The 27,215-nt window shown below is 40.1% G+C and overlaps 1 protein-coding gene across 3 annotated transcripts; it reads right to left on the bottom strand.

Annotated features, from left to right (window-relative positions):
- Window positions 1–292: 292 nt before the first annotated feature.
- On the bottom strand, window positions 293–27,215 carry LOC138387079 (zinc finger protein 354B). 3 transcript variants are annotated; one of them, XM_069473962.1, is made up of 5 exons: window positions 26,499–27,215; window positions 26,016–26,101; window positions 20,437–20,563; window positions 19,388–19,483; window positions 293–2,293 (listed from the first exon to the last, which is right to left on the bottom strand). In XM_069473962.1, the coding sequence occupies exons 2-5, from the start codon at window positions 26,046–26,048 to the stop codon at window positions 714–716; spliced, it is 1,836 nt and encodes a 611-aa protein (XP_069330063.1). In that variant the 5' UTR covers window positions 26,049–26,101; window positions 26,499–27,215; the 3' UTR covers window positions 293–713. The 3 variants fall into 3 exon arrangements, with proteins under 3 accessions (XP_069330063.1, XP_069330064.1, XP_069330062.1); XM_069473963.1 differs by having other exon boundaries at window positions 27,052–27,215; XM_069473961.1 differs by lacking the exon at window positions 26,499–27,215 and having other exon boundaries at window positions 26,016–26,406.

Below are 27,215 nucleotides of genomic sequence, written 5' to 3'. Positions count from 1 at the left end.
GCACTCACTCTAGCCTGGGCAACAGAGTGAGACTCTGTCTCAAAAAAAAAAAAAAAAAAAAAAAAAAAGAAAAATAATTTTGAGAACAAGATTATGAAATGTGTAGAAAAGGTGGGAGGCTATTAGGTATAGTTTGGAAATGACTAGAAGAAAAAAGAGAACAGATTTTCTTTCTCTTTTTTAATGAAATCCATGCACAAAGTTTGACAATAGGTCAGGAAGAGGTAAGTTCCAGACACTGAGAGGTAGTTTGTGGTTTGCTTTTCTTTTATTTGGTACTTTGCTCTAAAAGTGCATCTGTTCTTAAGATCAATTCTTTTGTTTTCTTAGAAAATACTAGCTGTAATAAATACACTAGCAGCTTATACAGTTGTTTTTCTAATGAGAAATCCAGCACCTCTGCACCCAGATTTTTCTCATGTTTGTATGTCACATATAGTATATACTGCTGTATAAATAGAAAGGAAAAAACCCACCTTTTATGTTACAAATGACCAATATCGATGCCTGCAATTGTGAATTGTTTATTTTAGGATATTTTAAAAAGTGACTGACAATTATGAAAGTTTCCCCCATATTTATTACACAGTCCAGGTTTAGCCTTAAAATTTAATATCTGATAAGGACTAAACTAAAATAGGATTTTTTTTAATATTCATTATAGTGTATCAATCTCAAGTATCTATCCTCTGAAAAGCTTTGGTTTAAGGCTTTTACACATGCAAATCTGTTTTCAAGGAGTCCTCTTCAATATGGATTTTATAATGATTAGTAAGGGATGACCTCTGGCTAAAGAGTTTCCCACATGTATTACATTCATAGGGTTTCTCTCCAGTATGAATTCTTTGATGGGCAATAAGTGATGAGCTTTGTCTAAAAGTTTTCCCACATGTGTTACATTTAAAAGGTTTTTCTCCTGTATGAATCCTCTGATGCTGTATAAGAGCTGCACTTTGGCCGAAAGATATTCCACATTCCAGACATCGATATGGTTTCTCTCCAGTATGAATTCTTTGATGATTACTAAGGGATGAATTACACCTGAATGTTTTCCCACACTCATTACATTTATAGGGTTTTTCTCCAGTATGCATTCTCTGATGCTGAATGAGAGCTGAACTCTGTCTGAAGGCTTTCCCACACACTTTACATTTACATGGTTTCTCTCCAGTATGAATTCTTTCATGAATAATAAGTGTTGAGTGGGAACTTAAGGCTTTACCACATTCATTACAATTATACAATTTCTCTCCAGTATGAATTATTTGGTGTCTATTAAGTCGTGAAATAGAAGTAAAGCCTTTTGCACACTGATTACATCTGTAGGGCTTTTCTCCAGTGTGAATTCTTTCATGTTGAATTAGAGATGCACTCTGACTGAAGGCTCTCCCACATTCACTACATTTAAAAGGTTTCTCTCCAGTGTGAATTCGCTGATGGTAACGAAGGGATGAGCTAGATTTGAAGGCATTGCCACATTCGTTACACAAGTAGGACTTCTTTCTGGAATGAATTCTTTGACAGCCAGGAAGGGAAGTACTACAACTGGAAGGTTTCCTACCTGGATGATATTTATGGGGATTGTCTTGAGCATGGACTTTCTGATGTATAAACAGGCCAGACCTTTTGCTGAAGGTTTTCCCACATTCTTTACATCTATAGGATTTCTCCACAGTATGGGTCCTTAGGTGCTTACAAAGGGATGCACTATGGCTGAAGGCTTTCCCACATTCTTTACATACATAGGGTTTCTCTCCAGTATGAGTTCTTTGATGCTGAATAAGAGCAGAACTTTGGCTGAAGGCTTTTAAACATTCTTTACATTTAAATAGTTTCTCTCCAGTGTGGTTTTTCTGATGTTTACGAAGAGATGAATTGTGAATGAAGGCTTTTTCACATGTATTACATTTATAGTGTTTCTCTGCTGTCTTGATCTTTGGTTGGTTATGTAAATTTGAATTCTGCTTGAAGCTATTTCTTTGTATTTCATATTTTGATGGTGTTTTTTCTATAGCAAACCTCCGTTGTTTAATGAAGACTGATTTCAGGCTGAAGTTTTGGCCAAATTCTTTATTTTTATGGCTTCCACCTACGGTGAGGATTTTTGTATGGGTGATTGAAATTATTTGTAAACTTTCGATTTTGTCCTGTTTCTTTAATCTGTCTTCATTTATGCAGGGTTTTTCTAATATGAAGTCCCAGGGTTCATCCCTTTTTAGTCTTTTCCTTATCAACCCCTGAAATGAGTCTTGAGTTTGAGTTGATTTTGTGGTTTTAGGACTGCTCTTAAATCCTGGGGGTAGGGGAGAAAAAAAAAAAAAAAGCAATTGTCAATGATTCATGTGATTAGCTGAGACTAAATGTGTAGAAGGAATAAAGATTAATGATATCTTTATAAAGGGTTGCTATATGGCTAAAAGATACTAACAAGAGTAAAAAATAAAACATTGTATAAACTAATAACGGATTACAGCTGAACTAGAGTGAACAAAAGAATAAAGCAAGTTCATTTAAGGAGGGTGAGAGCATAAGAGTGATCAGGAGAATGGAGAATGGAGAGAAGGAATTAGGGTAGGAGAGACAGAGTATGGATCAGGAAATGTAGTCTGGTATCTAAAGCCTATGATGGACTCATAAATTACCTAATTTCTACAATAATTTCTAAACTTGAATGTCTCCTTTTCCTACATGCCAAACTCCTTTGTAGTCTTCAGAGTCAGCTGAAATGTTAACTCCTCTGTGCACCATTTCTTGACTTTGTGCTCCAACATCCCACTTCCCTTAGTATAACCACTTGTTACAGTATACTATAATGCATATATGTAAGGGAATAATATATATCTGGAGACACTGAGAGAACTTTCAACAACTTCTGCACCACTGATAATAAAAACACTCAAAAAAAAAACAGAAATTGAAGGATACTTCCTCAACATGATAAAATACACATACCTTAGTCCTAAAGTTACTATCTTATTTAATGAAGAAGGATTAGAGGTATTTCCACTATGATCAAGACTGAGGCAAGGATACCCATTATTTTCCCTACTATTCAACACTATACTATACGTATTAATCAGTGCAATCACACAAGAGAAATCAGTCAGAGACATAAGAATGAGTAAAGAGAAAGTAAAATCTCCATTTTCTGACAACATATTATATATGAAAAAAATCCCAGGGAATCAATGATAAAACTCATTCAGTGAAGTAGCAAGATATGAAATTGACACACTATAATCAATAGCCTTTATTTCACTAACAAAAAATTACAGGAATAAATCTTAAACAAATATGAAAAGCATATATGAGGAAAATTTTATAACAGTCTTGAATGACATTAAAGTACACCTCAACAAATAATGACCTCTCATTCTTGGACAGAACAACTCAATGTTATGAAAATGTCAGTGCATAAAGCCAGGACACAGATCAGAATTTCTCAACCTCAGCTGACATCTTGGGCTGGATAATTCTTTGTTGTGTAGGGCTGCGCTGTGCACTATACAACGTTTAACAGCATACCTAGCCTCTACGCACTAGATGCCAGTAGCACCTTCCCTCACAACTCCTCCCATCCCCCAAGGGTGTGATAAGCAAAAATGTTTCAAGACACTGACAAATGACAAAATCACTCCTGGTAGAGAACCACCTGTATAAATAAAACAAAAATGACCATGACTTGATACTGTTGAAAATGGGAATTCATTATGCTATTCTATTTTTATATATGTTTAAACTTTCCCACAATAAAATTAAAAATTATGTTTTCTTTCACTTTCTGTTCCTCCTTGCAATAGGAATGAGTGGGTTAATATTTTTCCTATTATAGACTATGCCTACTAAGACAGCTATAATTTTAAAAATTCTGGTTTCTGCCAATGAATTTTTAAAAAAAAAAATCAGTACACAGAGGATGAGATGCTAAAAATATATATTTACTTTAAAACATGTTAAGTAGAAAATTAAAATGCCTATTAAACTTATGTTTAAAGAGTAAATATTAAAGCCTTCTGGGTAGCTGAAGACAATGTTGGGTGAGTGGTAACCAACCTATCAAAATTTCTTCCCCAAATACTAAGAAATAACTTCGTAACTGTAAGACTTTTACTAAGACCTCACCCTCAAGATTACTTGAAGACAGAGAATGTCAAAACTTTAAAATAAATGTGGGGTAAAAGAAAAAGTGGATGTTAGGGAAGAAGGCAGAGTAGGAAGCAGAAGGGTTCTGTCTGTCCACCTAGGCAATAACTGAGCTGGCACAATGTGTCTGATATAACTATTTTGAAACTCTGGAATCTATTTGATGGCTTGCAGCTTTTATAGGAAGGCCTGGACAGTAAAATGAAATTAATTTCAGTGAGTAGCAGCTACTATTCCTAGCCCCTTACCCCATGGGAGGTAGCCATACTGGCATTCCTATAGCAGCCCTTGGGAGCCAGGGTGGCAATAGGGACATTTTTCTCCCAATAATGGGGATCTGGGTGCTGACTGTGGATTACTGCTTTGGATCATGGAGACGCAGACACAAAGGCAGTCTGTCACTGTTGCAATCCCCACTGAGCTGAAGTGGGTTCCAGAAGATTTAAGGGACAATGCCTACTCCCCCCCAACCCCCCGATTTCCTTGTTTTTCCACTTCTGGGAGCCAGACATTTAAGGATAAAGACAGACATTCAAAAGCAACTGTATACAGGAGAGAATTCAGGAAGTCACTGCACATGGCCAGGGAAAGGCACAGGCTCAGAAAACAAATCAGAGCGCCTTCAGTTTATATACCTCAGGCAGATTCCCAGAGCAGCAACACCCTACAACAATAAAAAACACAACCAAACCAAAACAAACCCCGCAAATCCTGGGGAAAGGGGAGAATCTGATTCCCATAGTAATTAACACATTATCATATCCAGTCTTCAACAACAACAGAAAAACACAAGGTATAAAAAAAATAGGGAAAGGTGGTCCATTCAAAGGAACAAAATAAACAGAAAATATCCACGAGGAAGACCAGATGGTGGCATACTACACAAAGACAAATGTCATAAAGATGCTTAAAGATCTAAAGGAAAATATGAACCAAGTCATGAAAATGATGAAAAAAATGGAAATACCAATAAAAAGACAGCAAACAAAAAGAAACAGAAAGAAATTTTGGAGTTGAAAGCATAAAAACTGAAATTAAAATTCCACCAGAGGCATCCAAAAGCAGATATGAGCAGGCAGAAGAAAAGAATCAACAAACCTGAAGATAAGGCAATTAAAATTATTGAGTCTGAGGAACAGAAAATATTGAAAAAATGAACAGGGACCTGTAGGACACCATCAACCAGACCAAAATATGCATTCTGAAAGCCCTGAAAAGAGAAGAGAAAGGAGGAGAGGGAGCATTTGAAAAAATAATGGCTATAAACTCCCTAAATTTGATGCAAAATATGACATCTACAAATCTAAGTTTAACAAATCCCAAGGACAAACTGAAAGAGACCCCTACTGAGACACATTATAATCAAACTGTCAAAAGCCAAAGTCAAAGTAAGAATACACTTGATACTTGAACAACATGGTTTTTGTGTTTTTTTTTTTTTTGTGACAGAGTAGTCTCACTCTGTTGCCCAGGTTAGAGTGCTGTGGCGTCAGCCTAGCTCACAGCAACCTCAAACTCCTGGGCTCAGGCAATCCTCCTGCCTCAGCCTCCCGAGTAGCTAGGACTACAGGCATGCGCCACCATGCCTGGCTAACTTTTTCTACATATTTTTAGTTGTCCGGTTAATTTCTTTCTATTTTTTAGTAGAGACAGGGTCTTGCTCTTGCTCAGTCTGGTCTCAAACTCCTGACATCAAGTGATCCTCCCACCTCAGTCTCCCAGAGTGCTAGGATTACAGGCGTGAGCCACCACGCCTGGCCGAACAACATGGATTTAAACTGCACAAGTCCACTTATATGCAGATTTTTTTTCAATAAATATAGTCAGTCCTCCATATCAGTAGATTCTGTATCTACAACCAAATGCAGACCAAAAACATAGCATTTGAGGGATGCAAAACCCACAGGTGGAGTGAATATACTTTTCCTATCTGTGGATTCCACAAGGCCCACTGTGGGACTACAGTATGTTCGGATTTTGGTATTCGTGGGCATTCCTGGAGCCAATCCCCCTGGATACCAAGTGATAACTATTGAAAGCAGCAAGACAGAAAGATCCTCAATAGCTGAGGGAGTTTGTTACTACTAAATCTACCCTGCAAGAATTGCTAAAGTGAGTTCTCAAGTTGAAATGAAAAGATTCTAAACAGTAAGTAATCTCAAGCCACATGATGAAATAAAGATCTCTGGTAAAGGTAAATAAATGGTCAATATAAAAATCAGTATTATAGTAATTTTGGTTTTTAGCTCAACTTTTTATTTTCTACATGATTTAAAAGACAAATGCATTAAAAAAAAAAAAAAAAAACAAGTATTAGTCTATGTTTTTAGACACACCATGTATAAAGATATAATTTGTGACACCATTAATTGAAAAGGGATGGGGATGCAGCTGTGTGGAAGCAGAAATTTTTGTATGTTATTAAGGTAAAGATGGTAAAAATTCAAATTAGAGTGTTATGCATTTAGAATGTTAAATGTAATCTTCGGCCGGGCGCGGTGGCTCACGCCTGTAATCCTAGCACTCTGGGAGGCCGAGGCGGGTGGATCGCTCGAGATCAGGAGTTCGAGACCAGCCTGAGCAAGAGTGAGACCCCGTCTCTACTAAAAATAGAAAGAAATTATATGGACAACTAAAATATATATATACAAAAAATTAGCCGGGCATGGTGGCGCATGCCTGTAGTCCCAGCTACTCGGGAGGCTGAGGCAGTAGGATTGCTTAAGCCCAGGAGTTTGAGGTTGCTGTGAGCTAGACTGACGCCACGGCACTCACTCTAGCCCGGGCAACAGAGTGAGACTCTGTCTCAAAAAAAAAAAAAAAAAAAAAAAATGTAATCTTCCTGGTAACCAAAAGAATATAGTTATACAATGTACATAAAAGGAACTGGGAAAGAAATTAAAATGTTTTACTACAAAAAAATCAACTAAACTTAGAAGAAGACACTAATGCGGAAATCAGACAAAAAAGATATGAAGCATACAGAAAACAAATAGCAAAATGGCATATGTAAGTCCCTTCATATCGTAATTACTTTAAATGTAAATAGATAAAACTTTCCAATTAAAAGACAGAGATTGGAAGAATAGAAAGAACACAATCCAACCATCTGCATACTATAAGAAACTCACTTTAGATCCAAAGATACAAATAGGTTAAAAGTAAAAGGACAGAAAGATATTCCATATAAATAATAACTAAAAGAGAGTGGGACTAGCTGTATTAACATCAGACAAAATAGACTTTAAAACAAGAAAGGTTACAAAAGACAAAGAAGGATGATGTTATATGTTAAGAAAAGGTTCAATTCATCAAGAAGATATTACAATTATAAACATTTACATAACTAATAACATATCCTCAAAATATTTGAAAAATAAATTGACAAAGTTGAAAAGAGAAACAGATAGTTCTACAATAATAGCTGGAGACTTCAATACTCCACTTTCAATAATGGATAGAACAACCAGACAGAAGATAGGAAAGGAAATAGAGGACTCAAACAATAAATCAAGTAGATCTAACAGACATATGCAGAAAATGCTACCAAATAACAACAGAATATACTTTCTTCTGCATGGGACATCCTTCAGAATAGACTGTATGCTAGGACACAAAACAAGTCTCAATAGATTTAAAAATATAAATATCATACAAAGTATCTTCTCTGACAGTGTATCTTCTCTAATAGTAACTTCGCCACACTGGGATACAGTTAGAAATCAGCAATAAAAATAAAACTGGAAAATTCACAAGTGGAAACTAAACAACACACTCTTAGATAACCAATGGGTCAAAAAAGAAATCACAAGGGAAATCAGAAAGTACAGATGAATGAAAATGAAATAACAAATTATTAAAACTTATGGGGTATAGTGTAAGCAGTGCTGGGAGAAAAATTTATAAAATTAACTATCTAAATTTACAAGTTAAGAAATTAGAAAAAGAAGAACTAAATGCAAAGCTAGTGAAGAAAAGTAATAAAGGCAGGAGCAGAGATCAATAAACCAGAGAACAGAAAAACAAAACCGAAATTGGTTCTTTGAAAAGATCAAAGAAGTGAAAAAACCTTTAGTGAAGCTAAGAAAAAAAGAGAAGACACAAATTACTAACATCAGAAATGAAAATGGGAACATTAATGCAGATTCTTTAGACATAAAAAAAAGATTATAAGAAAGTTCTGTGGGCAACTATATGACAACAAATTATATAATCTGGATGAAAAAGACAAATTCCTAGAAACCCAAAACTTACCAAGTTGGAATCACAAAAAAATAGAAAATCTGAGTAGACCTGTAACTAGTAAGGAGATTGAATGAGTAATCAAAAACCTCCCAACAAAGAAAAGCCCTTCAGATGGTTTCACTAGTGAATTCTATCAAATATTAAAGAACACGAGTCCTTCTTAAACTCTTCCAAAAAATTGAAGAGGAGAGAACACTTCCTAACTTGTTCTATGAGATTAGCATTGCCCTGAGAACAAAGCCAGACAAAACACTACACTATGGCCGGGCGCGGTGGCTCACGCCTGTAATCCTAGCACTCTGGGAGGCCGAGGTGGGCGGATCGTTTGAGCTCAGGAGTTCGAGACCAGCCTGAGCAAGAGCGAGACCCCACCTCTACTAAAAAATAGAAAGAAATTATATGGACAGCTAAAAATACATATAGAAAAAATTAGCCGGGCATAGTGGCGCATGCCTGTAGTCCCAGCTACTCGGGAGGCTGAGACAGGAGGATCGCTTGAGTTCAGGAGTTTGAGGTTGCTGTGAGCTAGGCTGACGCCACGGCACTCACTCTAGCCTGGGCAACAGAGTGAGACTCTGTCTCAAAAAAAAAAAAAAAAAAACAACACTACACTACAAGAAAACTACAGACCAATATCCCTTAAGAGTACTAATTCAAAAATCCTCAAGAAATTTGAAGGGAAAAAACCCACTTCAAATCTCTCAAAGGAATAGTGCCAAGACATTCATTTCATATGCTAAATTATAAAGGTAAACAAAGCATTAACAATGCGTATGAAGACATTCCATTTAGATAAGAAGCCCACTCAATCTGCCTCTTAGCACAGCCAATGAAATTAACACTATTTTCTAATAGTATTTTATATACCAGTAGTGTTTGCATCTCCCCAATTGCCTCATTTTTCTCACTTAGGAAACAAGAGATTCACCCACTGTGTTTAGTTGGTACATCTCTTAAAATTTATCTGTTGAAGTAAAGGTCATTTGGCCTACAAAATTCCACATATTCTGGGAATTGCATACCTGTAGTTCATTTAACATGTTCCTCTACCTCCTGTGTTTCTTATAAATTAGTAGATGGACCTAGAAGCCTGATCAGAACCAATTTCAATTACTACATTATATCCAGAGGCATTAATACCTGGCTTTTTATTTTTATAATGTTAAAACTGATGAATGAATTCAGGCTTTCTCAGCCTGATATATCTTATAAAGTTCTCCATCAGCTTTTCACCTCACGACTTTAACAACTTTTGATGACCATTGACTAGGTCCGTTATCTCATTAGGGGTTACAAAAGTAATACTCTACCCTTTTTTTTTTTTCCCTGTATTAACTAGCTGGAATTATTCTAATAAAAAATAACTTTCCTTCATAAACTAATGGTTAGCCTGAGACATAGTTCCTAAAGGAAAGGCAGGATATTCTGTTTTTCCTCGCCCTCTATTTACTAGTGTGTAAAATAATGACTTGGTCCTTTACCATTCTCCAAAAGCGAGTGGAGTATTTTTAGTTTTAAGTATCAACATGAACTTATGCATTTTAATATATGCCATGTTTGTTTGGTTTTTTGTTTTTGTTTTTTCCTTTTAAAATGTAGGTTGAGTGCAGTGGCTCACACCTGTAATCCCAGCACCTTGAGAGGCTAAACTGGGAGGATCACTTGAGGCCAGGAGTTCGAGACCAGCCTGGGCAAAATAGCAAGACCTCATCCCTAAAAAAATTTTTAAAAATTAGCCAGGCACATTCTTGTAGTCCCAGTAGTCCCAGCTACTTGGGAGGCTGAGGTAGAAGGATGGCTTGAGCCCAGGTGTTTGAGGTTGCAGTAAGCTATGATGATGCTACTGTACTCTAGACTGGGTAGGCAACAGAGCGAGATCCTGTATCAAAAATAAAAATAAAATAAAGTAAAATAAAATAAAATAAAATAAAATTCATTGCATTCATTACTCTTTTTCATCCTCAAACTGTCCCACCTATGTGCTAATTTGAGTCCCTTCCAACTAGCTCCTGACATGACTCATTCTTCTTGATAGCCTTCTTCCTTTTCTACAGGACAAGATATTCCAGACTCATCTTACACATTTACTTCCCAGAACTATAATCAGCCATTTCTCCAATGAACCCTGGTTCCTTGCAAGGAAAAAGCATATTTAAAAACTGTAGTCTGGGAACTTACAGGTGTTCAGGGCTACTGGGCTGATTATTCTTTCAAGACCTTTTTAGAAGATAAGGCTAAGAAATACTTTTTTTTTTTCTTTTTGAGACAGAGTCTTGCTCTGTCATCCGGGCTAGAGTGCCATGGTGTCAGCCTAGATCACAGCAACCTCAAACACCTGGGCTCAAGCGATCCTCCTGCCTCAGCCTCCAGAGTAGCTGGGACTACCGGCTCACCACACCCAGCTAATTTTTTCTATTTTTAGTACAGACAGGGTCTCGCTTTTGCTCAGGCTGGTCTTGAACTCCTGACCTCAAGTGATGCTCCCACCTCAGCCTCCCAGAGTGCTAGGATTACAGGTGTGAGCCATGGGCGCCCAGCCTAAGAGATACTTTTTAAGTGAGACTATACACCATGAGTTTCTTCTGATGTTTTCAATTCAAATTGTAGGAAATCTACTTTTTCATATTATATTTCCATCTTTTTTCTCTTTTGTTGAAAACTGGATCCTAATGATTTTAAGAAATTTACTCATTTTCTTTTCTTTTCTTTCTTTTTTTTTTTTTTTGAGACAGAGTCTCACTCTGTTCCCCGGGCTAGAGTGCTGTGGTGTCAGCCTAGCAGTCAGCCTAGCTCACAGCAACCTCAAACTCCTGGGCTCAAGCGATCCTACTGCCTCAGCCTCCCGAGTAGCTGAGACTACAGGCATGCGCCACCATGCCCGGCTAATTTTTTCAATATATTTTTAGTTGGCCAGATAATTTCTTTCTATTTTTAGCAGAAGACAACGGGGTCTCACTCTGGCTCAGGCTGGTATCGAACTCCTGACCTTGAGTGATCCACCCACCTCAGCCTCCCAGAGTGTTAGGATTACAGGCGTGAACCACCACACTCTGGCCTCCTTTTCATACAATATATATCAAAATAAAAATACCAGTATTATTGCTAAAATATTATTAAAAATAATTTATTTGTTTGCAATTCTTTTTGTTCTTAGGCTATACCCCACTAGGACATCCAGTCAAATTGCTATGTTTTAAAGATACTTGAAATAATTATTTTCTGTTTGGTTAGGCTACTAACTTGAAACAAAATGAGGTTCATTTGTTTCATTTTGCTCTCCATTTTTAAGGATTTCTTCTTTCATTTTTACTTAATTTTGTTTAATAACTTGTAAGACACTTTCATAGGTCTAAATTCAAAATTATAAAACTAGGTACCTTCAGAAAAATAGATCCTATCCCTGTCCTCTCTTTTTCTACCTTTACATTATAATCATACAGATTTGTATCACCTTCTTTCCCACATAAAAGTGTGATATATACTATTCTGCATTCTTCCCACTGGTCATAATACATTCTGGAGATCCAGATTCCCCTGGAGGAATTTACAGAGGTCTACCTCATTCCTTTTTTACAGCTGCATAGAATTCTACTGTGTTGATGTAACAACATTTACTCAAACAGAGTCCATTGATGGACAAATGGGGTAAAGTCTAATTTAAAATTTTCTAATTTTATTTTTTTAATAAAAAACACATATAATTTCTTTCTATTTTTAGTAGAGACAGGGTCTCGCTCTTTCTCAGGCTGGTCTCGAACTCTTGAGCTCAAACAATCCGCCCGCCTCGGCCTCCCAGAGTGCTAGGATTACAGGCGTGAGCCATGGCGCCCGGCCTAAAATGTTCTAATTTTAATACATCTATAACTTACATTGATACAAGTAAAATCCTCTATCATGTACATCAGGATATGGAACACTTCACGATTCATTTTATAAAGGTAGTATTAGCCTTATATGACAAAGATAATAAAAGAATTTACAGACCAATATTGTTCATGAATACAAATATAAAACTTCTAAACAAAATATTAGCAAATAGAATTCAACAATATATAAAAAGAAGTACACACCATGATTAAGTGTGTTTATTCCAGTGTAGTGAAGCTGGTTCAGTAATTGAAAATCAATCAACATAATCAACCATATTAACAAGAAAAGAAAAATCATGATCCTATTAATTGACGTATAAAAAGCATCTGACAAAATCCAACACCCATTCATGATAAACTCCCCCAAAATAAGAATATAGGGGAACTTTCTCAACCTGATAAAAAGCATCTGCAAAAACCTATAGCTAACATTATACTTAATGGTGAAAGACTGAATGCTTTCCTCCTGAGGCTGGGAACAAGGCAAGAATGTTTGCTCTCACCACTCTTACTCAGCAGAATACTGCAAAGTCTAGTTAGTGCAATGTGGCAAGAAAAGGAAATAAAAGGTATACAGCAGAAAGAAAGAAAACCATCCCTATTTGTAGATGACAGTACATAGAATCCTAGGGAATCTCTAAAGCATTACTTAAAAGGAAGGTCACAGGGTACGAGATAAACATATAAAAATCAATACTATTTCCATTTAATAGCAATGAGCATGTGAGTACTGAAATTAAAAGTATAGTATCATTTATAATTGCTCAAAAATACGTAAGTGTAAATCTAACAAAATATTTATAGGATTCACATGATGAAAACAACACTGATAAAATAACAAAGAGCTAAATAAACAGAAAGACATACCATGTTCACAGATTGAAAGACTCAGCGTAGAAAGGACTGCGATTTTCCCCAAATTAATATACACATTTACCACAGTTCGTATCAAAATGCCAGCAAGATTTGTTTTGTAGATATAGGTACGATTATTCTAAAATGTATATGGAAAAGCAAAGTAACCAGAATAGCTAATACAATTTTGAAAAAAAAGAATAAACTGGGAACAATCACTATACCCAATATTAAGGCCAATATATAGCTACAGTAATCAACACTTGTATTTGCCGAGGAATGGACACATAGATCAATGTAACCAAACAGAAAACCTAGGAACAGACCCATACCAACATGCCCAACTGATTTTTGACAAAGGTACAAAAGAATTCAGTGAAGGAAACATAGCTTTTTCAACAAATAATGCTGGAATAACCGAATGCTCATAGGCAAAAAAAGAAAAGATCAACCTAACCATTCATGTAATACAACAATTAACTCAAAAAGCATCATGAACATAAATGTGCAATTTAAAAGTATAGCACTTTTAGAAAAACACAGAAGAAACTTATGACCATCTAAGGATACGCAGAGTTCTTACTTGACCCCAAAAGGACAATCCATAAAAGGAAACACTGATAAAGTGGACCTCACCAAAATTAAAACTTTTGTTCTGCAAAAGACTCACTTAAGAGGATAAAAAGACAAACTGCAGACTAGGAGAAAATATTTGCAAACCATATATCCAACAAACAACTACTCTCCAGAATATATCAAGAACTCTCAAAACTCAACAGTTAAAAAGTCCCAAACTACTCAGTTAGAAAATGGACAAAAGATGCAAACAGATATTTTACCAGAGTATACAGATGCATGAATTATGTTCAACATTAACAGATGTTAGAAACTTGCAAATTAAAATCACAATGTATTTCACCATACAACTATCAGAATGGTCAAAAAAAAAAAAAATTAGTAACAAGGCAAAATGTTTCCAAGGGTGCAGAAAAGCTGGATCACTTACACACTGCTCGTGGAATGTAAAATGGCATATACACTCTGGAAAACAGTTTCGCTATGTCTTCAAAAACTGAACGTGCAACTACCATATAAACTAGCAATTGTACTCCTGGGCATTTACCACATAGAAATAAAAACTAATTTTTGCACAAAAACCTGTACACAAATGTTGACAGCAGTGTTCTTAGTTGCCCCAAATTAGAAATAATCCAGATGTCTTTCAACAAGTGAATGTTTATACAAACTATGGTATATCCATTCCATGGAATACTACTCAGCAATCAAAAGAAAACATGCACTGATATATACAACTACTCGATGAATTTTCAGAGAATTATGCTAAATGGGACAAAGAAAACCAACCCCAAAAGGTTATATACACTGTTATTCAATTTATGTAACATTCCTGAAATTATAAAATTACAGAAATGAAGAATACATTAGTGGTTACCAGGGGTTAAGGAAGAAGAGAGTCAGGGAATAGGGGTAGTGAATAAGAAGGAAGTGGGTGTACATAAAAATGAGTAACAAGAGGATCTTTGTGGTGACTGAAGAATTCTGTATCTACATTGTATCAATGTCAGTATCTTGGTTGTTGATTATTATGGTTTTGGAACGGAGAACAGGAATACGGAATTTCTCTTCTTACAATTTCATGTAAATCTACAATTGTCTCAAAATAAAAACTGTTTTTTAAAAAAGTAAAATTCCCCCAATAAGTAAAAAATCAAATTTATACCATCCTCTGAATCCAATATCCTTCCAGTGTTATTATCTCAGTGAATGATAATCATTCTCCATTCCAGAACAAGTCAGAAACCAAGCAAGCATCCCTGACAACTCCTTTGCCTTTATCTTACACGTCTAATCCAAGTCCTGCTGCTTTTTGGCTCACAGATATTTCTGGAACTGGTTCACTTCTTTTTGTCTCTACCACCAACAATGTAGTCCAAATCATTCATGCATTGATTATATAACTGGAAGCCTAGTTATGACCAGGCACTCCTTCAGGTACTGGGGAAACGGGACTGAATAAAACAGGCAACCCCGCATAAGGGAGCTTAGAATGCAGAGGAAGAGACAGATAATGAATAAATACGCACTATTATGCACTGAAGAGCATGTGGAGGAATACAAAGATAAAGAATATGGAGGATGGAGGGCCGTGCTTTAGATGAGTTGTGCCTATCTGAGCAACATGAGAATGTGAGTCACATGGGCTGGTGGCCATGAGAGAACAGTCCTGGACAGAAAAAAGCAAGTGCAGAGGCCCTGAGGTGGGAGCCAGGGTGACTAGAATCCTCGAACGAAGGGCAGAGTAGAAGGAGGTGAAGGTAAAGAGGCAGCCAGGACCAGGTCATGATGGGGACTCCGGGTTGTGCTGCATCGGGTGGAAGCCACTAGAAGGTTTGGGCATGGGAGCAATATGACCAGATTTACTTTTTAAATAGATTGTTCAGGCAGGTACAGGGAGAAAAGATGTTTAGGAGGGGAGGTGCAAGGCCCATGTAGGAGTCTCTGCTGGGGAATAAGAACAAGACCAATTCAAGCACATTACACAGGGCTATGCACACTGTGGCTGCACTTTCACCTGGTCAGAACCACCATATATTAAAACTATTTCAGCCCATTTCACGAGGGCTGCTGCTAAGCCCTACCACACCCTGTGCAGACCAGGAAAAGATGCCCCTCCCTGTGCACAGATGTAGACCCAGCAAACCTTGCCAGGTGCCCGGTCAGCTGACCCCCCCTGCACAATTCAGTCCACCTTAGATGGCTTCTTGCATGAAGAAAACAACAGAAGAGAAAAAGACAAAGAAAGAAAAACATTTTTTCATTGGAAGGAACTGATATTCAGATCTCTGAAATTTTAAAAATTTTAGATTCCAAGGATATGTGCACATTTGGGGCTGAACCAACTTGTACTTGAGATGTACACTATTCTTAGTACTACTCCTGCAGAAAAGCACGACCTCAGTGATGACACTCTGGGTTCATTTCTTAAGCAAGAGACCCAAATGAGAGACAGCCTTTGAGTCAATCTCCTCTCCCGTATCTCAATTTAGAACTTAACATATTAAGGGACGACATGAGTTTGATTTTCTTTTCTGTTGTTTTTTTTCTTCCTACTGGTGAATAGTTTTAAAGAGAAAATAACTTTGTAAAAGTACATTTTGACCCCGGTGCAGTGGGCATGCCTGTAATTTCAGCTACTTGGGAGGCCAAGGCAGGAGAATCACTCAAGCCCAGGAGTTTGAGGCCAGTTGGGCAACACAGCAAGACTCCATCTCAAATAAAAAAAAGAAAGAAATTTGAAAAAGTACATTTTGAGGCTACTAGAGGTGCTAGGAAGTGCTGTTCCCTGGGAGCATAAGCTTTTCCGTCACAGGTTACTCAAAGTATAGATTTTTAGTTCTGGTCTGGAGTAAATAATCTGAGGTAATTCCAAGAACATCCTGGTACTTGAACAGGGCTCCCAGCAAAGTAAGCTCCATGAGGAAAGGAAGCTGTTCTGAAGTCACCTTAGTCTAAGCAGATGGGAGCCCTGCCAAGGGTGCAGCATGGGCACAAGCTCAGTGAGCACCTAGGCCCCCAGCTGACTTCCATCTTTAACAAAAGAAAGGAGGGTCATCCCACCAAGAGAAACTGAGCAGAAAACAGCTCAGACCTCCTCCACTTACTCAGGAATCTGCTCATGGTTCTCCTTTAGGGACATCCTCCTGAAACTGAAAGGGAGCCAGGTGACTCCACTATCAGGTGCCCCAGCATCCCTCTGGACAGCTCTGGACTCATACATTCTACTCAGTTTAATCCCATCAATAGTCACTTCTCTCAGGAGGGGACTCACTCAGCCATCAGATGCTGTCAAGGTGAGGGGAAAGGGAACAATTCTTTCTTCTCTTCTTCTGATCTTTCCCACCAGACTCAGGACACACCTAATAACTGGACTAATGTCCCCCCAACTCAACTGGCTCCCTGTTGCCTGTGTTCTGCTTATGTTGTGGTGGCCTCTGGCAGTTTCCATAAAATGAGTGTATTTCTCCCAAAGAAGAGTTAAAAAGATAGACAAGTGTGGTTCCCATAACAAAAACTCAAGCTATAGTGAGGAGGAGGCTCTTCCTGGCTTGGGGCTTTCAGGACTGAGGCAGCCTGCCCTGCAGCTCCTCGCTGGGCCCAGGGTATGATGGGTGGTCATTGAATCGTCTGGACCCAACAACAGCCTCCCACATGCCCATGCACCGCACCCACCAGGCTGGGTGCTGCAGGATGTGAACCTGGGCCTGCCTCAGGCTACTGATGGCTCTTCAGGGCCTACACTTGGTTCTCAAGCACCCACCAAAACCTGTGACAGGACCTACAGCTCTCTAGGGCACCTCTTCTGCCCTTCTTCACACTGGATTTTTTTCTCTGGACCTTGACACACGCCATTCCATAGGCCTAGAGCGATTCTTCACATCCTGGGATGCCCAGGCCCTTCCTCAGGGAAGCCTCTGCCAACATCATCCCTCCTGTTCTGAGTCCTCACAGTACTGTGTGTCTCTCCCACATGGTCCTTGCCAGCGCGTGTCCTATGCACTGTGCATGCTGAGTGTGTTTACCCTTGTCCTCCCCACGAGACTGTGAGCTCCATGAGTGCGAGACCCATGTTCACCCCTCTCTGCCCAGTGCTGCCAGGCAAGCACCTAGCACAGGGCTCACTCATTGCTGATGAAGGGACGGCAAAGCCAAGGGTGATGGTTCCAATCTTGATCCCCCAGAGTTGGGGCCCCCCAATACAGCTCTCAGTCCCCAACTGCCATGACAGTGTCTTTCCCATTCCTCTCCTCTGATCAGGCAGGGTCACAGATTCCTCCATAACCACCTTATAAGTGTTGGTTTCCTGGGGTTCCGTCCTCTTAGTTCCCTCACCTGGTCAGCTCAAGGCTTCAAATGACACAGTTTTGCTGACACAGATCCCTGACCTACCTCATGAGTCCCAGCCCTGTCTACCTTGCACCTCTTCCCACAGGCAACCTCTACCCGAGTATTTCACTCCACCTCAAATGAAAACTATCCCACACTGAAGGCCTACACCCTGATCACACTGGCTCCTCCTTCTGCCTTATGAACCCCATGGCAAGTACCCTCTCCATTCTCCATACTAACTTCCTGCCTCCATGACTGCAATAAGCTCTGTAAAGTTTCCCACCTCTAGTTTTGCCTCACTTTAAATCTATACCCTAGGATGCTTCCAAATTGACCATTCTTATTAAATTCAAATCACTTAAGAATTTTATGAATAGCCAAGCACACTGGCACACACCTGTAATCCCAGCTACTTGGGAGGCCAAGGTGGAAGAATTGCTTGAGCCCAGGAGTTTGAGACCAGGCTGGGCAACATAATAAGATCCCAACTCAAATTAAAAAAAGAACTTCATGAATATATTCTCTGTGAAAAATTAAAACATTATAAGGAAATAAAGTCCCATTTCATCAGACCCATTCTCGATCCCATTCCAAATGTAACTAGTGTTACCAGCTGTGTCCTCCTAACCTTTCCTTCTGACTTATCTGCACATTACACATATAGACACACACACGCACACACAATTTTCATTAAACATAAATGGTGACATGTCATAATTATGCTCTGTAACTTGCTTTAGGCCTTAACGTGCCTTGGAACTCTGTCCACATCAGTGGGCTCTTTTGTTTTCACTGTGGCAATGTCTGCCAGAGTAAGGATACACAAGGTAGCTTCTTTTGCCATTCTTCTATTGAAGGACATTTAAATTGTTTCTGATTCAGACGAATCTTTCTAAGATATCAAGGATCACATAATTCTCTGTTTAAATCCTTCAATGACTTCTAGTCCTCTATCAGATAGTACATATCTCTTAGAACTGGACCAGAGCACTTACTATGTGGCCCTTTGCCAGCTTTCTAGGCTCATTTCCTTCCTCACCTCCTTTCCCCAAATGCATACCCTAAGCTTTAGCCAGAATTAATTACTTGCAATTCCTTAAATACATTGTTTGTTGAATGAATACATAAAAATGCAGCCCGCTTCTGAAACAACAGGATAAAAGAAGAGATTCTGAGAATGTCCTTTGTGAAGTGATTATAAGAGAATAAGCAGAAGCTCGTGTCTAGGAGCCTTCCTTTTCCTCACCACTTCCTGAGGACCCTGAAGGGAGTTTCCCAATTAAACTCTAGGCTGCAGCTCCTCTTATTAACCAGACTGTTGCCTGCAGCGATTCCTGGGCATCTCAGACCCCCCGCCCCCCACTCACCTAGAGAGGGTCTGCCAGGACTTTCTCTGTCTACCTTCCAGGGATCTTCTCCTTGCTGCAACAGTGAGATCACTTTTGGTTTGGTAAATGGTAGTCCTGCTCATAGACAAAAACAAAATAACAACAACAAAAAAACCCAAAATCAGAAAAAAATCTCAGAAAAACCCAACTTGGTTTTGACACAAAGAGGAACCCCAGATTTAACAGGAGGGTACAAAGAGCTTTTGTGGGGTGCTCAAATTATGCTCTCATGCTGTGAGGGGATGTCTTAAGGAAAAGGCAAGTGATTTGTCGGATTTGACTTTGGTATAATTAATTGTATGCTAGGGAGGTATGATGAACATGCAGCCTTGGTAATTAGCAGGGTACTACTAGTTTTTTACGGAACAAGGAATGTTACATATATAGACTAATTAAAAATTGTAAGCAGGCAACTATGGAAAGGATTATGTACCAGGTAGCTTGCTTAAAATGAGAAAATACTCCCTTTCAAAGAAGGGCAGTGGTTAGCAAACTACAGGTTGTGGGCCACATTCAGACCACCACCTGTTTATGTATGGCTTTGTGCAAAGAATAGTGGGGCAGGGAAAGAGAAATATGTTACAAAAACCATTATATGGCCCACAAAGGCTAAAATCTTTACTACATGACTCTTTATACAAAAAGTTTGCCAACCCCTGGAAAAGCCAAGTAGGAAAGGCAAGTGGTAGATCCAGAGGCTGATCAAAGCCCAATTTAGAGATGAGCAAACAAACCACAGAACAATCATTGTGGGGAAATGATGCCCTAGTCATAAAGAAACTTCTAATGTACAATTATACAGAGGGAAGGGGACGATTATCAACACCACCTTCTCCATTCCCATATGTGGGGCAATTCCATGCCTTTAAGAGGAAATATGTTTTTAATGTTTATTTATAGAGATATGATTTGTATAATCCTCAAACTCAGCTAAAGTTTTTTGATGACCTGCAGCTCTTACTCAGGGAAGGAGGTGCTGAGATACTGCACAATTCTAAATTCTGTATCTGCAGGGGAAATGTCCTTACCCAGTGAGACCAGGTTACTATAGTTCTCCAGCATCACATCTCGGTACAAGTTTCTCTGAGAAGGATCCAGCTTTCTCCACTCATCCCGACTGAAGAGCACAGCCACATCCTCGAACATCAGTGACACCTGCAAGGACAAGCCATTCCAGCTCACCCAGACCACCCCTCACAGAGTGAAGAGGGCAGCAGTCAGGGAGGCAGACAGGGTACCCATGAAATGCTTCTGATACTATTCAAGGTCCTAAAGGCTCCAGGCCATTTGTTTAATGAACAATTGACCAGTGACAAATATTAATATATACTGAGCAGCATGAACCAGGCCTTGTGTTAGCCACTATAAGAGATGTGTATAGGGATTGAGGCCATTAGTGGGAGTGTTAATTCGAATTATCTTGCTGATGGTGATTTGAAAATACATATTAAAAAGCTTACAAATGTGTATATTCTTTAACTCACCAATTACTATGTTTATACCGTAATGAAAAGTGCAATAAAAAGATACCATGATGGTGTTTGTAATAGAAAAAAAATGGAAACAACCTAAATATGCACTGATGGAGACTAGGTAAAATAATCACAGCACTATCTTTCTGCTTACTCAGAATAGTTCTCTTTTATTGAATGTTTTACATAGGCCAGATACTGTTTTTAGAGCTTTATATTAATCTTTAGTATATACTTTATTTAATCTTCTCATATGAAGAAAGTACTTTTATTGTTCCCACTTATACAAGAGAAAACAAAGTCACAGAGAGGATAAGAAATTTGTTTAAAGTCACGCAGCTATTCAGTGGTATAGCTGGGATCCAATCCAGTGGATGTCCTAGGCTTCATTCTTAGCCACTCTACAAAACTGCCTCTCAGAACCAACCACGTAGAATAGATAAGATAATTCACACAATGCACTTAAAACCATGTCAAACTCATATTAAAGGTTCAACTATTAGCTATCATCACATCAATGTAAAGAAATACTATGCAATCATTAAAACTGGTGGTGTAAGTTGATATTTGTTGACATAAAAAGACCTATGTGTTAAGTACAAAAAGGAGGTTATGTATCACTGTGTTTAGTTTTTTTCCTTTTTTTTTTTTTTTTTGAGACAGAGTCTAGCTCTCTTGCCCCAGGTAGAGTCAATGGCATCATCATAGCTCACTGCAACCTCAAACTCCTGGGCTTAAGCATTCTTCCTACCTCAGCCTCCCAAGTAGCTAGGACTACAGGTATGCACCACAATGCCTGGCTAATTTTTCTATTTTTAGTAGAGACAGGGTCTTGCTCTTGCTTAGGCTGGTCTTGAACTCCTGAGCTGAAGCAATTCTCCCACTCAGTCTCCCAGTCTCTCAGCCTAGGACTACAGGCGTGAGCCACTGCTTCCAGTCAGTTTTTTTCCCATTTTTGAAAAAAATCTATGTATGTAGAAAATTGGTCTAAGAGATGATATATAAAGTACATATACAGTCATGTGTTGCTTAACAACAGTTGTACATCCGGAGAAATGTGCTGTGAAGCAATTTCATCATTGTACAAACATCACAAAGTGTACTTACACAAAACTACATGGTAGAGCCTACTGCACATCTAGGCTGCAATGGAATATGGCCTATTGCTCCTAGGCTACAAATGTGTACAACATGTTACTGTATTGAATACTGTGGGCAACATAACACAATGGTAAGTGTTTGTGTATCTAAATATATCTAAACATAAAAAAGTACACTAAAAATACAGTGTAAAAGTGGTACATCTGTTTAAGGCACGTACCATGAATGGAGCTAGCAAGACTGGAAGTTGCTCTGGTTGAGTCACAGAGTGAGTGACAAGTGAATGTGAAGGCCTAGGGCATTACTATACACTACTGTATATACACTTTATAAACACTGTACACTTAGGCTACACTAAATTTATTTTTTAAAAGATGCTTTTTTCCTTCAATAATAAATAAACCTTAGCTTACTGTAACTTTTTTACTTTATAAACTTTTTAATTTTTTAAAACATTTTGACTCTATTGTAATAACACTTAGCTTAAAACACAAATATATCATAGAGCTAAACAAAAATATTTTATGTCCTTTTTCTATAAGCTTTTTTCTATTTTTAAAATGTTTAATTTTTTTTTTACTTTTTAAACATTTTTTTTTTTTTTTTGAGACAGAGTCTCACTCTGTCGCACTGGCTAGAGTGCAGTGGAGTCATACAGCTCACTGCATCCTCAAACTCCTGGGCTCAAGCAATCCTCCCACCTCAGCCTCCCAGAGTGCTGGGATTACAGGTGTGAGCCACTGTTCCTGGACACTTTTTTTGGGGGGGGAGGGGGGACACAGTCTCGCTTTGTTGCCTGGGCTAGAGTGAGTGCCGTGGCATCAGCCTAGCTCACAGCAACCTCAAACTCTTGGTCTCAAGTGATCCTCCTGCCTCGGCCTCTGGAGTAGCTGAGACTACAAGCGCGAGCCACCACGCTCAGCTAATTTTTTGTTTCTATTTTTAGTTGACTGGCTAATTTCTTTCTATTTTTAGTAGAGTTGGGTCTCCCTCTTACTTAGGCTGGTCTCAAACTCCTGACCTCGAGCAATCCTCCTGCCTCGGCCTCCTAGAGTGCTAGGATTATGGGTGTGAGCCACCACGCCCAGCCCAACTTTTTAAACATTTTTGTTAAAAACTAAGACATAAACACACACATTAGGCAAGGCCTACACAGGGTCAGGATCATCAATATTACTGTCTTGCACCTTGTCTTGGCCCACCGGATGGTCTTCAGGGGCAATAACATTCATGGAGTTGTCATCTCCTATATCAACAATGTCTTCTTCTGGAACACCTCCTGAAGGACCTACCTGAGGCTGTTTCAGGTTTTTTTTTGTTTTGTTTTTTTTTTTTAATGTAAGCAGAAGGAACACTCTCTAAAATAACAATAAAAGGTATAGTATAGTAAATACGTAAGCCAGTAACAAGTTGTTTATTATCAAGTATTATGTAGTGTACATAATTGTGTGTGCTTTATACGTTTACAGAACTGGCAGAGCAATAGGTTTGTTTATACCAGCATCACCACAAACACGTAAGGAATGTTTGTGCTACAACATTACAATGGCTACAACACCACTAGGTGATAGGAATTTTTCAGCTCCACTATAATCTTACGGGACCACCATCATATATATGGTCTTTCATTGACCTAAATGTCATTATGAAGCTGACTGAATACATACACATATATATACACATATGTATACCTATATATAAGCAGAAATACATATATACATACATATAAGTATGCATGGTTTATTCTCTAAAATTTCCACCATAATCCTTCAAAATATTTTCATGGTAAGAAGGAGCATGAAATTATTTACATATTGAGGAGGAATACAAAAAATGATCTTTGCCCTCAAAGAATTTACAATGCAACTGGCAGTCCAGAAAATCCATGTAATAATCTGAACAATGAAAGAAACTGCATAGCTGGATAGGACCTTACACCACCCTCTAGTTCAATCCTTGTTTTCTCATTTTAAAGACAAGAAAGAGAGGTCCAGCGCATCTAAGACCCCAGATCACATGTTTTACTAGTGGCAGTGGCAGAAACATAACTCCATTTTTATAACTGTAAACCCAGTATTCTCTGTCTGTTCTCTCTCTGGTCTTAAACTTGCTATCACTGAATTTCACACAGAACATGAGGTACTGATGCCTGGGCAACAGGCATGGTTACGAAGGATATCATACAGATTCACTTGCACACAGGGATGGAGAAGATTCTGGGCAGGAGAGCAACTGGCTCTGTTGCAATAGAATGGGAAAGCCTTAAAGGAAAAAGAGCAACCCAAATATGCAATGGCAGGTTCTGGCCGAAGCCTCAGAAGATCAGACCCTACCGTTTTCATGGAACCAAAAGATAATGCCACATTTTGGAAGAGCTCTGGTAACATGTGGCTGGATTTGCCTGTGCTCCGAAAGATGTACCAAAAGAATAAATGGACAGTCTAAGCATGAACTAAAAGCCAGACAAACTCGGATTGAATCCAGGTTACTTGACTTTTCTGAGCCTCAGTTTCCTCCTATATAAAATGGAAATAATTGTGCTATTGTGATTGTGAGAAATAACAAATGTAAAGCCCTCAGCACATTCCCCAGCACTTTAGACACTCGATAAACATTAACTATTATTGGCCGGGCGCGGTGGCTCACGCCTGTAATCCTAGCACTCTGGGAGGCCGAGGTGGGCGGATCCTTTGAGCTCAGGAGTTCGAGACCAGCCTGAGCAAGAGCGAGACCCCATCTCTACTAAAAATAGAAAGAAATTATATGGACAGCTAAAAAATATATAGAGAGAGAAAAAATTAGCCGGGCATGGTGGTGCATGCCTGTAGTCCCAGCTACTCGGGAGGCTGAGACAGTAGGATCGCTTGAGCTCAGGAGTTTGAGGTTGCTGTGAGCTAGGCTGACGCCACGGCACTCACTCTAGCCTGGGCAACAGAGTGAGACTCTGTCTCAAAAAAAAAAAAAAAAAAAAAACATTAACTATTATTGTAAGATGAAGAATAAATAAACGACCAGTATCATCTGGGTCACCGAAATATGTATAACAGTTCCTATCTATCAATATTATCATTAGTATAATACCACTAGGCTACCAAAACCACCACATATTGAGCAGGTACCATGTACCCAGCCCTGACATAAACTTTCCATACACTAATTCACATGATACTCTCACCTACCCTAGGAGACAAGCATGGTTGCTATTTCCATTTCATAGGTGGGAAAACTGAGGCACAGAGAGGTGGAGTTATTTATCCAAGGCCCATAAACAGCAACAGAGAAGGATCAAAACCTGGCTGTCTGGCTTGAGAGCCCCACTTCCTAACTACTGTGTTAACTGCCTCTCCAATACCAATATTCCACAAAACCCTCCCTCTGGCTTCCTGAGGGATCTTCTCTCTACCCTCAGAGTCAAGAGACCTCTCCATCTGTGGCCCCTGCAACATGGCTCTCCTTTGTTCATGCATCATCTCACCTGGTTGGGGTGCCTCCCACTCTCCCCCCAAATAAAGACAAAAACGGCAGGTCTAGATCAGTTTTCAAGAGATGGTACAAACAAGGCATATGATCCATAAAGTTAAGAGGAACAAAAAACTAAAAACCATGAGTTGGAGAAGACTAGAGAAGGTATCACGAGAATTCTCAGGAGAGGAAAGAAAAAGAAAAGCATTCTCACCAGGGGTAGGAAGGGGGACATGGATGAGTGAAGGAGGCAGGGCTAGAAAGGATTTTTCCCAGGTATGCATGTTTGTTCTGTCCCTAGTGACATAATGACACGGGACATCTTACCTATCAAATCAGTAAGCACACAGTGGATTGAGATTAGTGAACAAAAGAGTGTCTATTAGGAAAAGAAACGAACACTAGACATGGACTGGGAGGGTAGGGAAGCATTTCCTAAGAATCCACCATTCCAAGGTAAAAGGTCTTCTGCTCTGAAACCTGGTGATGACTGTATTGGGTAGAGAACTTCAGTTAGAAGGATAAAGACAAAAAACTCCATCCACTAAGAACAGAGATGGCAATGAGCTCACCTGAGACCTTGCTTCCCTTTGCTCACTAGCCATGTCCTCCTCTGGGCTCCTCCCCTGAGGATGGGCGCAGTCTCCAGAAGGCAGATCTGCGAGAAGAAAAGGGGAGCCAGGAGGAAGCCCCTTCTGCTTTCCACCCCTGAGAGTCAGCAGCTCTGAAATCCTTACACCACCCGAGAATGACCCCATGTGCCCTCAGAGAGGAAGACAGAAGGACCTAGGAGTCCAGAGAACCAGAGAGCAGGGCTGGGCCGTGCTGGTCCAGGCCCCAGCTCTTGCTGGCTCAGAGTCCAGAGAACAGGACTCTTATCAGCGGCAGCGACTCCCTGATCCGCTTGCCTGACATCGTCAGTCCCGCAGCGCCAGCTGGCGCCCCCATTTTACAGATCAGGAAACTGAGGACAGAGTAGGGGCCGCTCGTCCCGGTTCACACCACCAGTGAGGGTGGCACCGCGACCAGCCGCTGAGCATCCGCTCTGATCTCACTGAGTGCGGTTGTCAGCTGTCCTCCTCCTCAAGCCTTTCCCACCCGATTCCTCTCGCTCCTGTCAAGGAATCAAATTCCAGACTTTTACAGCCAATTCCCTCAAGAAAGGAAAATGCTGGGGGGCGGGGGGGGGGAGGCGACTGGAGGAACCGGCACAGAAACCGAAGTCCCGGAGCCGGCCCTGGCCCTGCCACGAGGGAACCGAGCGCCTCGCTTCCGCGGAAGGCACATCGCTGCGCCCGCGCCGGGACGGCGCCCGCGCCGAGGGAGGAAACGCACCCCCCACGCGTCCGCCGAGGCCGCAGCGCCGGGCGGGAGCGCGCTGGGAGGCGCCTGCAGGCAGCAGGAGGCAGGCCGGCCCCGCGCCGGCGGGGACCGAGTGCCCGACCTGACGCGCCTGGGGCAGCGTCGCGGGGCGGCCGGTGGGGGCCGGCGACAGACGCGGAGGTGCTCGCCCGCATCCACAAAGGCCCCTCGGAGTCCGCGGCGGCCGCAGGCCTGTCCCCCGCGCCCCGGCGCCGCATCCTCCCGAAGCCCGGGTCCGCCGCTCACCTCCCCAGGCTCGGGGTTCCCGAGGGCCGCGCCTCCCCAGGTCGCGCTCACAGGCGGGAGGCTGGGAACTGCCCCAGCCGGAGCAGCAGCCTCGCGTCCGGTCTGCCCCCGGGTGACAACCCGGCGACCCTCAGTCCCCGCGGCCGCTCACCCGGCGGCGAACG

Source organism: Eulemur rufifrons, chromosome 7, assembly GCF_041146395.1.
Source record: "Eulemur rufifrons isolate Redbay chromosome 7, OSU_ERuf_1, whole genome shotgun sequence".
NCBI classification, from domain to species: Eukaryota; Metazoa; Chordata; class Mammalia; order Primates; family Lemuridae; genus Eulemur; species Eulemur rufifrons.
This window is presented reverse-complemented; position numbering and strand designations above follow the sequence as displayed.